The sequence below is a fragment of the Poecilia latipinna genome, unplaced genomic scaffold, assembly GCF_001443285.1.
Source record: "Poecilia latipinna isolate Pla-1442-1.1 unplaced genomic scaffold, P_latipinna-1.0 Scaffold3929, whole genome shotgun sequence".
Lineage (NCBI taxonomy): Eukaryota > Metazoa > Chordata > Actinopteri > Cyprinodontiformes > Poeciliidae > Poecilia > Poecilia latipinna.
The window spans coordinates 1,454-16,886 of record NW_015116545.1 but is presented as its reverse complement, the minus strand read 5'-3'; the positions used below and the strand labels follow the sequence as shown (position 1 = coordinate 16,886).

General features: G+C 45.0%; 2 protein-coding genes and 1 long non-coding RNA gene across 6 annotated transcripts; 1 reads left to right on the top strand and 2 right to left on the bottom strand.

Annotated features, from left to right (window-relative positions):
- Window positions 1–2,518: 2,518 nt before the first annotated feature.
- Window positions 2,519–10,949, bottom strand: LOC106941901 (ribonuclease ZC3H12A-like). Of its 3 annotated transcripts, none has more exons than XM_015025053.1 (4): window positions 10,875–10,949; window positions 8,374–8,662; window positions 7,382–7,779; window positions 2,519–3,504 (listed from the first exon to the last, which is right to left on the bottom strand). In XM_015025053.1, the coding sequence occupies exons 3-4, from the start codon at window positions 7,756–7,758 to the stop codon at window positions 3,198–3,200; spliced, it is 684 nt and encodes a 227-aa protein (XP_014880539.1). In that variant the 5' UTR covers window positions 7,759–7,779; window positions 8,374–8,662; window positions 10,875–10,949; the 3' UTR covers window positions 2,519–3,197. The 3 variants fall into 3 exon arrangements, with proteins under 3 accessions (XP_014880539.1, XP_014880540.1, XP_014880538.1); XM_015025054.1 differs by having other exon boundaries at window positions 7,382–7,793; window positions 8,476–8,662; XM_015025052.1 differs by having other exon boundaries at window positions 8,476–8,662.
- Window positions 10,918–13,162, top strand: smim13 (small integral membrane protein 13). Its single transcript, XM_015025055.1, has 2 exons — window positions 10,918–11,275; window positions 12,199–13,162. Exons 1-2 carry the CDS (start codon window positions 11,200–11,202, stop codon window positions 12,381–12,383), a joined length of 261 nt encoding a protein of 86 aa, XP_014880541.1. The 5' UTR covers window positions 10,918–11,199; the 3' UTR covers window positions 12,384–13,162.
- A 211-nt stretch (window positions 13,163–13,373) lies between these two features.
- Window positions 13,374–14,808, bottom strand: LOC106941904 (uncharacterized). Of its 2 annotated transcripts, none has more exons than XR_001423482.1 (3): window positions 14,646–14,808; window positions 14,358–14,544; window positions 13,374–13,767 (listed from the first exon to the last, which is right to left on the bottom strand). It is a non-coding gene; the product is annotated as an uncharacterized LOC106941904 (long non-coding RNA). The 2 variants fall into 2 exon arrangements; XR_001423481.1 differs by having other exon boundaries at window positions 14,358–14,483.
- Between the last annotated feature and the right edge of the window lie 625 nt (window positions 14,809–15,433).

The following is a 15,433-nucleotide window of genomic DNA, read 5'->3' as shown; positions in this document are numbered from 1 at the left end:
GTCTCCGAATGGCCCACACCCACAGACCGCAAACAGCTACAGAGATTTCTTGGATTTGCTAACTTTTACCGTCGTTTCATCCGTAGTTATAGCCAAGTAGCATCTCCTCTTCATGCCATCACCTCATCCAAGGTTCGGTTCACCTGGAGCAGGCAGGCAGAGGAGGCTTTCTCTAGACTCAAGTCTCTGTTCACCTCCGCTCCAGTTCTCCGGTCCCCTGACCCTGCAAGACAGTTCATTGTAGAGGTTGACGCCTCTAGCACTGGGGTAGGTGCTGTCCTCAGTCAGAGAACCACTGATGGTCGTATTCATCCGTGTGCCTTCTTTTCCAGGACTCTATCCAGTGCTGAACGGAACTATGATGTGGGGGACAGGGAACTTTTGGCTGTTAAGCTGGCCCTAGAGGAATGGAGGCATTGGCTGGAGGGGGCCAAGGAGCCATTTCTAGTATGGACAGACCACAAGAACCTGGAGTACTTGAAGGCAGCAAAACGACTCAACCCCAGACAAGCAAGGTGGGCTCTGTTTTTTGGACGGTTTAATTTTGCGCTCTCTTACAGACCTGGAACCAAGAACATAAAACCGGATGCCTTATCAAGGATTCATGAATCCTCTGAGGTGGGGGCTGCGGGTGCAGAGGAGTTTATTCTCCCAGACTCGGTGAGACTGACTGTGACCATGTTGGAACTGGAGGAGGAGGTCAGGGACGCCACCCGAGATCTCCGGGTCCCAGCCTCGTGCCCCCCTGACAGGCTGTTTGTCCCAGAACATCTGGTCCCCAAGGTACTCCGGTTCTGCCATAAATCCCGTCTGTTCTGTCATCCAGGCATTAGCAAGACCTTACAAATTGTTCAGTCCCAATTCTGGTGGGGCTCAATGACCAAGGATGTTAAGGAGTTTGTTACAGCCTGTCATCAGTGCTGTCAAGCAAAGTCCTCTCGTCGCCCACCCTCAGGGTTGCTACGACCCCTTCCCATCCCATCACGCCCTTGGTCGCACATTGCCATGGACTTCGTCACAGGTTTGCCCAGTTCCGATGGTTTTGTTGTCTTGTTAACTATCATTGACAGATTTTCTAAGATGGTCCACCTGGCCCCCCTCAAGAGACTCCCCTCTGCTAAGGAGATGGGGGAGATCATGGCACGGGAGGTTTTCCGCCTCCACGGGCTCCCCACTGACATAGTCTCGGACAGAGGTCCCCAATTCGTCTCTCGGTTCTGGAAGGAGTTCTGCACCATGCTTGGGATATCCGTCAGTTTATCATCTGGGTTCCACCCCCAAACTGATGGGCAGACTGAGAGGGCTAACCAGGAGATTGAGACCAAGCTTCGTATCCTTTGTGACACTGATCCTACCAGGTGGGCACACAACCTACCATGGGTGGAATATGCCTTGAATGCTCTCCCCTCTAGCTCCACTGGTCTTTCGCCCTTCTACATTGTTCATGGGTTCCAGCCACCGGTGTTCACTATTCAAGAGAGGGAGGCTAAGGTCCCCTCCGCTCACGCTGCAGCCACGAGGTGCCAACGGATCTGGAGGAGAGCTCGGAGGGCCATGACCAAGATGTCGGAGGTGCAATCCAGATCTGCTAATCGCCACAGAGTCCCAGCACCCACCTACCGTGTTGGCCAGAAGGTCTGGTTGTCTTCCAAGGATCTCCCCCTACGGGTGGAGAGTCGGAAATTGGCACCTCGTTTCATTGGTCCCTTCCCCATCTCCAAGGTTGTGAATCCTGTGGCGGTCCGCCTACAGCTGCCCCGTTCTATGAGGATTCACCCTACATTCCATGTGTCTCGGGTCAAGCCCTACACCTCACCTCGTCTTGAGCCTGCCTCCAGACCCCTCCCGCCCACTCGGTTCCTGGATGGGGATCCAATCTACACCGTACGTCGCATCCTCCGGTCCAAGAGAAGGGGACGTGGCGTCCATTACCTGGTCGATTGGGAGGGTTATGGACCGGAGGAGCGGACCTGGATTCCTGGTCGTTTTGTCATTGACAAGACTCTCCTGAGGGACTTTCACCGCCTCCATCCTGATCAGCCGAAGGGTCCGTCAGGAGCCGGACCTTAGGAGGGGGGTACTGTCATGTTTCTGGCCCGTCTGCCTGCTATGTTTGTCCCCGCAGTTCCCACCTCTCATCAAGCTCATCTGGTTCACCTGCATGCTGAGTGCAATCAGGCTCATGTTTCCCACCTGTGCACAGCAGTTATATTCAGCTCTCAGGCAGGCAGACGGTGCCAGATTTTTGAAAGCCTCAGAGTGAGTAGATATCCAGCATTTCTTCCTGACCTGACCCCGTTCTGAACACTTTTCTGCCCCTCGGATTTGCCTGCCTTGTCTAGCCCTCGTCGGATTCTCCACTGGCTTCTGTTTTCTGGACGCGACCCTGTTTCTGTCCTCTGACCTCTGTCTCCTGCCTCGCCCTTTGGATTTTGTCTGCTAGAAGTTGCCTGAACGTGCTGGACCCTTTTTCTGTGCCCTGACCACCGCTCTCTGCCTGACCCTCAGTCTAGTTTTACTCTGTCCTGCCTGCTCCTAGCTCCGTCCCTCCCTGGAGCTGCCACTGGTTGCCAGCCTTTGTGCTACCTGGACCACCCATCCTCCACAAACGCTAGGTAGGTTAGTGGTTCTTTTCTGTTCAGCTTGGCCTCTTCCCCAAGTATACAACCCTCTAACCTTCCTCTCTGTCCTCAGAGGTTCCTGTTCCTTTGCTGGTGGCTGCCTGTCCCTTACCCCGAACTTCAATAAAGAACTTATTATTTTGTACTTTGTGTCTGACTGAAATTTCGGGTCCTCAGTTCTGATCATTACATATACATTATTTATTTGTTTGTTGTATATTTGTCATTTTTTAAATGAAATTTCTGGAGAGAGGAAACAGAACCACATCTTAAACAGACTTCAGAATAAGAGCATGAAAACAAAAGTCTAACTAGTTGGAGTCAAAAATCAAAACTTGAACACAGATGTTGAACTTTGTTCAACTGAAAGTTTATAAAACAGCCAAGAAAATACTTCAGAATTCATCTGGAAAAATTCAATTAGCGGAAGTTTGGTGTGTTAAATATTAGCAAAGTTAGCAGACATGCTAAGCTAATAATTAGCTCAGCTATTCGCGAATTAGCAGAGCAGAGGAAGTGTTCCTTATTCTGGACATGATTCATCAGCTCTGGTTCTGGAGACGGAAGTTTTACTTTTCAAACTGGTTCTGATCCAGAAGCTCCGTCCCGTGTTTTGCAGCAGTCGTTCTGTGTTGGAAGCTGTTTACTGAGCGGAGCAGGTTCCACCGGCAGCGGCCCCCCGCGCCGCGCCGGGCCCTGCAGCGGCCCCCCGCAGCCCTGAGCCACACCTGGAGTCCTCCTACCTGTGATGGGGACGTCCGGTCTGGGCTGCTCCTTCCTCCAGGACGGGACGAACACGGTGACGTCGCTGTGGCCCCGGTCCAGGAAGAAGTTGACGGCCAGCTGGATCCCCAGGCAGGAGAAAACTTCCTTGTTGCCATGGCTACAGGAAACCAGGAAAAGAGCCGGTTCAGAACAAAGAGCCCGGTGTTTGCAGCCCAGCATGTTGGTTCTACGAGTCTCCAGAACTCAGAGCCTGGACCAGAACCAGAACATTCCTGGACCAGAACACCCTGGACCCAGAGTCGGCCCGATTTGAACTTAACTCAATGAACTCAATCAGAAATAATCACATTTTCAATAACCGATGAAACACATCCGTAAATAAATGTATCCATCAGTAAATTAATTTAACTTCCTCTTCATGTTGACATCAGATGTTTTAGTATTTAAGTGGCTCCATACTTTGAGTTGAATCTGATTGGTCGAGCTCCACCTGCAGCAGAGTTAGCCCCGCCCCTAAATGCCAACATTTATCTCAATAGTTAATTAACTATATGTTTATTGTTCATTTGAATGATTTCATATTAAAGTAAGAATGTAATCAGATTTTCATGTTTTGAATCTTGACAGTAGAAACAGGCAGGGCTTAAAGTTGGACGTGATTGGACTAGACTCTTCTTATGGTGACGGTTAGCCAATCAGAAATCAGGGTTGATGTTTGGACTGCAGGTTGGTTCTGGTTCTGGTTGTTCAGGTTCATTCTGTTTTGGGTTCTGGATATTGCTCCATTAATCTCCGCAGCCTGTCTGACGGGCTTTAACTAGACCGTAGCATGTAATGATGGATCAGCGACTCGTCCTGCTGAGGTTCAGCTTTGAACCGATGAGCAATAAAAATATTGATTTATTACCTGATTGTTGATCAGCACCCATTGCACCTCTGTAGACTCTGTGTGTGTGTGTGTGTGTGTGTGTGTGTGTGTGTGTGTGTAATACCTTGTGGGGATGATTTTCCTGACATATACTACGTTGTGGGGACCAATTGCTCCTTGTGGGGACCGGAGCCTGGTCCCCACGAGGGGAAACCCTGTTTTTGGGTCAGGGGTCAGAGTTAGGGCTAAGGTATGAATTGAGTTTTGGTTGGTTAGGGTTAGGTATGTTATGGTTAGGGTTAGGAAAAGGGTAAAGGTCAGGTTTAGGCTGTAGAAATGAATGGAAGTCAATGGAAAGTCCCCACAAAGATAGCAACACAAACGTGTGTGTGTGTGGACTAAGGCTGAAATGATTAATCGATGACTAATTCAATAATCGATCGATCAATGTTTTCAGACTGTTTACTGAAACAAATCAAACATTTTGATTTTAAATTAAAACTTTTTCACCTTAAATCTGTTTTTCAGTTTTAGTTTTATCTCCTATTAATCACCTTCCAGTTATTAATCAGTTAATCAATAATTTGATCATACACTGTGTTGATCAGCTGAGGTTTTATCATGTTAGATTTTTCATCCTTTCATCGTATAAATATTCAAACGTTCACCAAGGCTCTTATTGCCTTTTAAAATGTTCATTTTCTCATAAATCAAAAGCTAATTGTGCTATTTCTTTGCATTTCCAAACATTTCTAATAGTTTATAAAATATGCTTTTTTAAAGCATGTTTTAAATGAAACATCTGCTCAATTTGCCCATTTTTATTCTGATCATCAGAATAATTGATTACTACAATAAGTCGACCTGGTGAGGTGGAAGTAATGAACTGGACCGGCGGACCGGATTCTTCTGCTGCTAAATCTGTGTAAAACAAACTACAGTTTCAAAAATCACCAATAATTGAGTGAAATGAATGAAACCAGACCTGAGTGAACTCCAGAGGAAGTAATCTGGTTCATCAAATCGTTTCTTTCTGCCTCCAAAACAAACAGCTTCATGTTTAGATTTATGCAAAGCAGAGCTAAACGCTCCCAACCCTCAAAGGTCACAAAGGTCAGCGCCGTTTGTGACGAGCAGAAATTCGGAAAAGAGTCTAGAGCTTTTCATGAAGCCCAACATCCAGGATTCATTCAGCCTGAAGCATCAGAACCAGCCTGACTGGACCAGACCAGAGCAGACTGGACCGGATCAGAACAGACTGGACCAGACCAAGTCATGGATCACAGCAGAGAAAAAGCAAAAAACTGAAGCAAAGCTTTGTGCATGAATGTTGGACACTATTAGAGCTCCGTACGCTGGAGGGTTTTTTCATCAAACATCTTCAATAAAAGCAGATTAATGCAGACAGGACAACTCCAGGTTATCAATATATCAATATTGATTATTAACATTGTTTCACTGCTTCATGGTTGAATACAAACAGGAACGAAACGATAACTTATTATTACAATAACAAGCTGAGGATCAAATGTGATTTTCAGCCCTGATCAATAATCAATAATCGCTGTTTTCAGTCCATGCTGAGCAGGTCCAGTTTACATGAGTCAAACAGGAATATTTAAAAAATAAAATAATCTAAATACTTTAAAAACACAGATACTGGATTTATGAGCAGAATAATCAGAGTAAAGGATAAAAGTAAAGGTAGTGGAGCCTCAGCCCTGAGGAACGCCACAGAAACTGGACCAGTTTATGTAACGAAGTGATCTGCTTCTTATTCTAGTGATCAGCCATTAGATGGTTTGGATGTTTGAAGCAGGAACTCGGCGGTTCGTCTCATTCCTCCCTCAGGCTGATCGTTTCTGAACCCGGTGAGATAAAGAGCCGTTTCAGGAGAATCGTCTCCGTCTCCTCCTGTCAGCCGGTCGCTGGGAAACGTCCCGATGGGCCCGATGGGCGGGCGTTGGGCCGGGCCTTCTGAGGAGGCCGCCGGGCCGGTTCCTGCCGCGCTCCGAACAGACACATCAGATTTGCATAAAACAGAAGAAGCCGCGGCGTGTCAGAGCCTGCATGGAGAGGCGCAGATTCAAAGCGCCGAGGCTGAGCAGAGTTCAGGTTACCGTCTCTTTAAGAAGCCCGGCTTTCTACGGAGAGCTGGAGCTTTTAAAACGAAGCCGATGACCTCTGACCTGCAGCCTCCAGGCGGCTGATTGGCTCTCTGACTCATCAGGAAACCTCTGGAAACAACCCAGGTCCAAACCAGACGGGCTGCAGACCAGAACCAGAACCAGAAATGAACCTGATCTGAACAAGATCTAATTCTGGTTCAGGTCAGGTCCAGATCAGGTTCAGACCTGGTTCTGGTTCTGGTTCAGCGTCTGCAGTGAAAACTTCACACCGTTCTGTAGATACGTTCTCACCAACTGCCACAGTTTCTCTCTGTGATGCTGCAAAGTTCAGGAGATCCAGAACCTCATCAGAACCTCATCAGAACCTCATCAGAACCTCATCAGAACCTCATCAGAACCTCAACAGAACCTCATCATGAAGTTCAGGAGGAAATCGCTCTGCCTCTGGTTTTCAGTTTACAGCTGCTGCTTCTTTCCATAAAGTCTCTAAATTGGAATTATGAAAATAAATTTGCTGAATGAAACGGATTTAAAAATAAACTCTGTTTTCAGTAAAACGTTTGGCTCAGGTCAGGTTTTCCAGCCGGTTTGAATCGGATCGGATCAGAGCCGCTGGGCCCGGTTAGATAGGAGCATATTTAGGTCTTAGAACTGCCTAGTCAAAGTCAGAGAACTCAAACCTGCAGCCACAGAGGGGCTAAATGCAGCTGCAGGCCACACTTTTCAGATTCCTACTAGTGAGTTTGGAGCTGCAGGGCGTGTAAATGTTTAAGGGTTCTGGAAGTTTCCTCCAGAACCTTTTGACTTATTAATAAAAGCAGCCAGAACCAGAACCAGAACCGGGTCAGAACCAGAACTCTTTGGTTCTGTTTAACCAATCAAAATCTTCATATTTTGATTGAAGGAGGAAAAGTTTCTGATTTTCATGAAGATGAAGAACGAGGAGACGAATGAACGAATGAATGAAGTTCATTCATTCATTCAGTACTAATGACCTACAGAGTGAACTACCTGACCTCTGACCTCCTGGCTCTCACCTCATGGCAACGTTGCTGCCGTCGATCACCACGGCCCTCAGGGCGTCTCGGTCCTCCATGTCCCGGTTCTGGTTCCGGGTCGGCGGGTCGGGGACGGGGACCAGCAGCTCGGGGCCCGGGGCCTCGGCGTCGCCTCGCGGCACCAGGACCGACACGGCGGTCCGTGGGCCGGCTCCGACCCGGACCAGCTCTCCCAGAACCTTGTCGGTGTCGTCGCCGAACTTCCTCTGGACGGCCCGGACCTGAGCCGTGGAGAAGCCCAGCTTATGGAAGAAGTCCAGCTGGGGGTCAGAGGTCATCGTCCCCTCGTCCGGCTGCGTGGCGGTGGTTCTGCTCCACGGCTCGGCAGCTGAAACTGGACCCGCATCGGCTTTCATATCAGAACCATCATGGCCGACCTGCCGGAAAACAGCTGGTCAGGGTCAGAGGTCAGGGGTCAGAGGTCAATCTGCAGAAAGCAAAACGTCTGTCACATTTTATTTTCAGTTATTACTGATTATAATCTGAGATTATAATCTGATCAGAGATTACAGAGAACACTGAAGAATAAAATAATTATCAATATTAATAATGAGTTTAATTATAATTAATGTTAAATAATTAAACTCAGTTTTAATCTTTATTCTGATGTTTGTTCATTTCCTGATGAACTAAAAGGTTTCACACATTTAGAAAAGAGAAAAACTCCTTTAATGTTTTAACTTAGGCAATGAGATGCTATTAAACAGTGTCACTGTTTTTAAATTGTTTTCTATTGTTTTACATTTGTGCATATGTATTAATTAGTTTTATTTTGTAACCAGGTTTCTGTGTATTTCAGACTTCTGCCCCTTTCGAAAATGGGATCTAGATGTCAACGGGGTTTAACTGGTTAAATAAAGGGACTGCTGTTAATGCTTTAATAATTATAATTAACATTAATTATCATTTTTCCTGCTCATTCATGACTCCACTTTAACTTTCTGAGGAGTTTCTGGATCTAAAAGTCTCACAAGCTGCCAGCAGTAAAGGTTCCGGTCCAGTTCCGGACAGAAAGCGGATAGAAAGTCTCGGTACCGAACCGAACCGGGCCGAACCCGCCGCCTCCAGCTCACCTGCTCCTCAGGTGTGTCTGTCCCTCCAGGTCCGCGTCTCTGTCGGATCTGGGAGGAACGCGGAAGAAGAGCCGCTCTTCTTCTGCGCTGCGCAGCAACAGGCGGAGGTCACGTGACGCAGGGGCGGAGCCACAGAAAGCTCCGCGGGGCGTCCGGGGGGCCCCTCCCTGTCTGGGGGGGCCGCCGCCTTAAAACGGAGGAAAAAACAGTTTAGAGCCACAAAAACTACCAGAAACATTCAAAGTTCTCTTCACCAGAATGTTTATTTCTACTGAACATGAAGAAAATCACAAAACAAACAAACATGTTCAGATATGCTCATGAAATATTTATTTAGAAAGCAGGTTTGAAAATGCATTATTATTATTATTATTATTATTATTATTATTATTATTATTATTATTATTATTATTATCATTAATAATAATAATAATAATATTATTATTATTATTATTATTAATAATAATAATAATAATAATAATAATAATAATAATAATAATAATAATAATAATAATAATAATAATAATGGGGACATCCTGTAGCAGACTGCAGTATAATCTAATTTGTATCTGGATTCCCTTCATAATGTTTGATTTTCTGTAATTTCTGTAGTTTTATTATTGGTAGCCATGACAACGGTTTCTCTGCATTTTTCTGTGATTCTTGCTGTTGATTCATCTGATTGAGTCTTTGCTGAAAATCTTCAGAGAAACAGAATCAACAAGTTTTTCTCTGGAACTTCCTGTTTCCTGCAGGTTGTTGGGATTCGCTGAGCTGGAGGAGAAAATTCATCAGATCAATCAGATCAATGTGTTCCGATCAGAACCAATCAAAGCATCTGGTTCCAGACTCACACTGGTTCCGCGTTCAAGTTCCAGTAAACAGGTTGCACAACTCACATTCAGCCTGCAGCAGAATTTCACTGCAATATGCAAATTGTGCAGCAGCAGTTGCTGAAACGTGAGCGATGGGAACGCTCAACGTGACGAAGCAGAACGAGGCGCAGGTCAGATCCCAACTGATCACAAAAGATTCACAACAAAAACATCTGAACTGAATCCTCAGATTATAAAATCACATTCATGTTCCAGCAGATTTAAAATGAAAAAAGGCTCAAATTTTTTCAAAATAAATAAATAAAAGTGGTGAAAGGACACATCTCTGAGGGCTTCCAGGAATGATAAAAGAATATTACATAAAATAACTTTAAAGTTTCTGTCTGGTGAAATGAATCAGCTGGAAACTGAATACTGATAAATATTAAAACTGCTGATCAAACATGGAGGAGAAAGAACCAGGCAGGCTGTTTGTTGTATGGAAAACTCTTCTCTGATTTATGGGATCAGTTTCAGATCGATAGTCATAACAAACTAAATCTTCTCTATGATCCCAGTCAAACCACCATGAAGCTTCTGCTGCAGTCCTGAACCTCCGTTCGAGTCCAGCAGGAGCCTCTAGCCGTCACTGCGGGGCCATCCGTAAAATAGTTGTTTACTATCAAAGGCAGGAATCTATGGACTACTGATACTGCCAGAATTGATAATAAATAAATAAATAAGCAGACAGATAAATATTATTTTGTTTTTCTGTCAAAGCAGACTTCTGAGGTGTGTTCTTGTATCCTCTCTGTGCTTCTTTCTGTCGTGTTCTCTTATCTTCTTCCTTCCTTTTCAACCTTTCCCTCCTTTCTTCCTTTCTTTTTTATTTACGTGTCATTACATATGAAATAAACCCAAAGTAATTGCTAATAAAGAAGGAACTGCGATTAAATAATTAACAAAACAAGGAAATAAAAATGGCAATTAATTAATTTGAAAATTAACATTAGAAAATAAAAATGACATCAAATAAACAAATAAATCAAGAAGTAAAACTTTAAATGAATAATGAGCAAAAATGGGAAATATAATTGAAAATTAATTAATTAATTTGGTAATAAATATATTGTAATTGGGGGCTCCACAGTGGTGCAGTTGGTAGAGCTGTTGCCTTGCAGCAAGAAGGTTCTCGGTTCAATTCCTGGCCCAGGGTCTTTCTGCATGGAGTTTGCATGTTCTTCCTGTGTATGGTGGGTTCTCTCCGGGTACTCCGGCTTCCTCCCACAGTCCAAAAACATGACTATCAGGTTAATTGGTCTCTCTAAATTCTCCCTAGGTGTGTGTGTGCACACCGTCTGTCTCTCTGTTGCCCTGCAACAGACTGGCAACCTGTCCAGAGTGAACCCCGCCTCTCGCCTGAAACATTAGCTGGAGAGGCACCAGCAACCCTCCCGACCCCACTGAGGGACAAGGGAGTTAGAAAATGGATGGATATTTTGTTATTTCCTCACTTTTTTAAAATGGTAATTATGGCAGGATTAGTCCTCCATAGAATGAGGGAGAATGATGTAACTACAGTACCCAGAAGTCAGCGCGAAGCTGCGCAGCCTCAGTTGACCTCTGCTGGTGGTGTTGTCTAACCGGGTCACAGTTCTGCTCCGTGCCGCTGAATAAAGTTCGGGATCCAGCAGCGGAGCTTGGCCCTTCTGAGACCAGCGGAACCGGTTCGTGTCCGCCCATGGTCCTCCTGGTCCGATCCAGACCGTCTGCGAGGCTCGGCTGAGCTAGTCAGCGGGCTAACGAACCCACAGGCCGGCGTGGAGAGTGAGATGACCCGCTGCTGGTGCTCCAGCCCGGGGTCAGCTGAGTGAGAGGGCCGCCGCCGGAGCGCCGAACCCCCGCAGACATGTGGCAGAGCCTCGGCCTCACCCTGCTGGTCATCGTGGCCACGCTGCTCTGCGTGCTGCTGTTCATGCTGTTCGGTGAGCTCACTCTCAGAACCGCCCGGAACCGAGCCCGAACCCCGCAGAAATGTCGGACCGGAGGCTGACCATCATGGCTGCTGCTCCCGCTTCTCTGATCCGTAAAGCTTGAAATGAGAAAAGAAGCAAAAGCAGTTAGCGGATCCTGGTTCTGGTTCTGGTTCTGAAATCGCTCCAGAAACTAGAAAATCTTTTCTCGGATTCGTCACGCAGAGAGGGAATGTTTCAGACGTTATTTATTTGGCTCTGATGGTTCTGGTTCACAGAGAATACAACCCAAAAGTCCAGAACCTCAGAATATTGGATCAGATCAATAATCAGGACAAAACCCAGTGGACCAGAACCAGAACCAGCAGATAACCCAGGTCACTCTCCACATTCTGGATCTCCAGATGAAATTAAAACTTTATTCTGAAAGAGAGTTTGGACCTTTCAGAATAAGGTCTGGTCCGGTTCTGAAACGGTTCTGGTTGTTTCTCTGTTTGGTTAAAACAGGGGTGTCCAAAGTGGGTCCAGGAGGCCCGGCGTTCTGCACGTTTTAGTTCTGTTTCTGGTTCCGACAACCTGTTCAGCAGGTCCATACTCATTGGATCCAGGGGTCTAAAACCAGGATGCCGGGCCTGCTGACCCACTCTGGGCACCACTGGGTTAAAAGTTTCTGATTTGTCAAGTTGTTGCTGTGTGGCGACAGTAGAGAGGAAAACTCCAACAGAACCAGAACCAGAACCTGGTCCATCACTGATTTTAGTTAATATTCAGAATACTTCATGTCTTCAAAAGCTGATGAACAGGAACGGTTCCGACCCAGATTAGTCCCGTACCGGGCATCAGATTGGGTCCAGCTGAGGTCAGGAGGTGAACTAAAGGTTCTGGTTCTGGACGGATTGGGTCTTTCAGTCACGGTTCGCTCTCTTCGTCCTCAGGTTGGTACGTCGTCTGGCAGCTCTTCCTGTCCAAGTTCAAGTTCCTGCGGGAACTGGTCGGTGACGCCGGAACGCCGCAGGCCGAGACCCGGCCGTCAGAACCCGAACACCCGGCCGGCGCCCCGACCAGAACCAGGAACCGGACCGCACGCCAAAGAGTCTCCTTCCCGGAGAGCAACTTGTAGCGGGTCGTCGCTCCTCACAGGGCGGTTTACAGGAACCAGCCAGTCCAAGGGAAGTCCTGTGAGGACGGTCCGGTCCGGTCCAGTCCGGATGATCCAGCTGCTTCCTGCCGCCAGCTAGGGGGCGGGGCTTCTTAGCGCAGATGACCTCCATGACCTCAAACTGCTAATCGGTTAACGGACCTGGACGTGTCCAACATCATGCTGTTAGAAACCGTCGTCTTCAGGAAGTCACATGGTCTCTTCTGTATCCAATCAGCTGCAGCCAGCTGACCTCATCAGTATTTCATCACTTCCTGTGGCTTTTAATCAGCTTGGGGGAGGGGCTCTTTATTAAGATGAAGCTTCTTTAGTTTAAAGTAAATAAATTAATGCCAAACAGGAAATGAGTCTTTTGTGGAAAAGTTCCTCCAAACGATGTTAACACGCCCCCCAGTGGATATTAGCAGCGTTACATGGAAAACAGAGTCAGGTTCTGGATTTTAAAACATTTATTGAAGTTTATCTGCTGCTGCACAGCATGATCATTATCCACTGAAAATGTTCTGATTGGTTATGGATAATACATTTAAGAAAGAGAGAAAACCAATGGCAAATTATTAAACAACCCCAGCATCAATTATTGATTTTTGATCTATTAAAATGTCTATCTTCATACTCGGGTTTTATCACTGTTCTATTATAAATTTAACTTGGAAAATGACAATGCAGCAACTATGTGCAACCTAACAAATTCCCTGTTATGTAAATCATGACGCCTATAAAAATATTTAACCTCTGAATTCATGTTTGTATCTCTACATGCAGACAAAAGCAAAAGGTATAAATATTTTATAGTGACAATCCCTTTCATGCTGCCCGTCCCAACAGAGACACTTATAGAAAGAAAAAAAAACAAAAACATTCAGTTCAGATTCTTTATTTCAAACAACTTAGAAAATATATGAACACAAATAGAAATATATAAAGTAAAAATACAGGAGTACAAACATGTTTTTCAACATAAAAATCCATCATTTCAGCTATGTTTTATTTCCCACCATTTATTATTCTTCTATAGCTTTATATTAAAATACATATGATCAGTTTAATGCAGATTTGTCCACAAACATCTATTACATTAGATTTACATATAAACTTTATTTATACTGTATTTATCCAGATCGTTGGATCAGGCCTGATGTTTCAGCAGGAAGTCAACCAGACCCGATCAACCGCTGCCAGAGCAGCCGACCAATCAGAAAGAAGCTCCTCCTGCAGAAACGCCAATCAGCCTGCAGGTGGCGCCGCAGCACAGGACAGAACCACAGCAGCTGCATGAAGGAAGAGCCTTACCAGTTCATCCTCCATCATCTCAGCCGAGTCCAACACAGTCCGACAGAATCACCTGAGTTCAACAGAATACATTTCAGTTTGCCAGCTGAATTTAGCTAGAGAAATAAAGAAACATTAAATAGTGAAAAATAGTCATAGAAATGTAAAGAATGAAAAAGTACTTTTCAGCCAATCCCGTTTTCTCTGACTTTTACATTCATCAGATTTAATTATACATAAGGGAGGAAAATGTATAAAATGTATATATATCTGATGCCAATTATTATGCTGCACCTTCAACTCAGATTTCCATATTTTCAGCCCATCCTGACAATAAATTAGTTTTATAAGAGCTCTGACTGGTTCAACATCTTTTCTCGGATCTGAAATATAAAAAACTAAATCAGAACTTTCCTCTCAGGCCGGAAAACCTGTTTGATCAACATAACCGTAAAAGCTACAGCTCAACAGGAAAACTCCAAACTTCAGAGAAGTGGCGAAATGCGCCCCCTGCTGGTCATCAGCAGAACTACACTGACGGTTCTGAGTGAGTTTGAACCCAGACAGGAGAAAGACTCTCGCCTCCATGTGGTTCTGACCCACCGACAACAGAACATATAAAATGTTTATGATAAGAACAAATTATTTCTGTTGGAGGCTTACCTAAAACCCTGCCGGGAAAAGCCGCAGTAGGGCCTCAAACTGCCTCACTTCTCTGTAGCAAACCGTGTAGGAAAGGACAGAACCACGGCAGGCTCAGCCTCGCTGGAAACGGCTGCAGCAAAGTCACTGAAAAACATCAGTAAATGGCGTTTAAAAGCCATCTGTTTACCGCTGAGAACGGCGCCATCTTTACAGAAGACGAGAAGCAACACGTTGCTGAACATGCTTTAGAAACTCCGGATTTCAAATAACATCCACTGAACAAAACCGGTCAGGAACAAAACTCACCTTCCTGCAAACAAGTCAGGTCGTTACAAAGTTCAGATTTAGAACCGCAGAAGGAGGATGACAGCGGATTAACGTCTCACACGCCGCCATATCTGACCAGTAACTGCAACTGAACGGCAGTCGTAGAGGTCGTCGTCTTCTTCTTCTTCTTCTTCTTCTTGAAATTTATTGGCGGTTGGCAAGAAACGATAGGTGAGCATTACCGCCACCAACCGGTAAGGAGAGTGGACCACATGACATAATAAAACAAAGAAAAAAAAAACTATATCCTATTATACAACTTACACTGTTTTAAAAAATCTAATATAGCCTGATATCCTCTGCTTCCTGAATCATTTTGCAGTAAATCAACAATGTCAAATTTCATTTATTACCAAGGTACCTAATTAACTTGTTTCTCTGAATCCAGTAATTCCTGCAATGCAAGATAACATGTTCCACTGTCTGGTTTCCCACTCTGATGTTTCCCTATCAGAAATAATGAGCTACTCACCGCTGTGTGTCTGATTCCAAGTTGTGAAAAATTATCTATTCTCTCCTGTTTCTTTTTGTTCTTCTCATTTGTCCAATTCTCTTTTGGATTTTATGAAACCACTGTCCTTTCTTTTCTTCTACCCATAACTTTTGCCACCTCTCTTTCAATTTTTGTTTAATTATACCCAAAATTCTATAAAGTTTTTAATCCATCTAAACATACAACCATTTACACCCATTCTTCTAATTTTGATTAATAACCCTTCCCTCCACATCATATCTCTCTCAATATTAAAAACTACAACTCTCTCTTT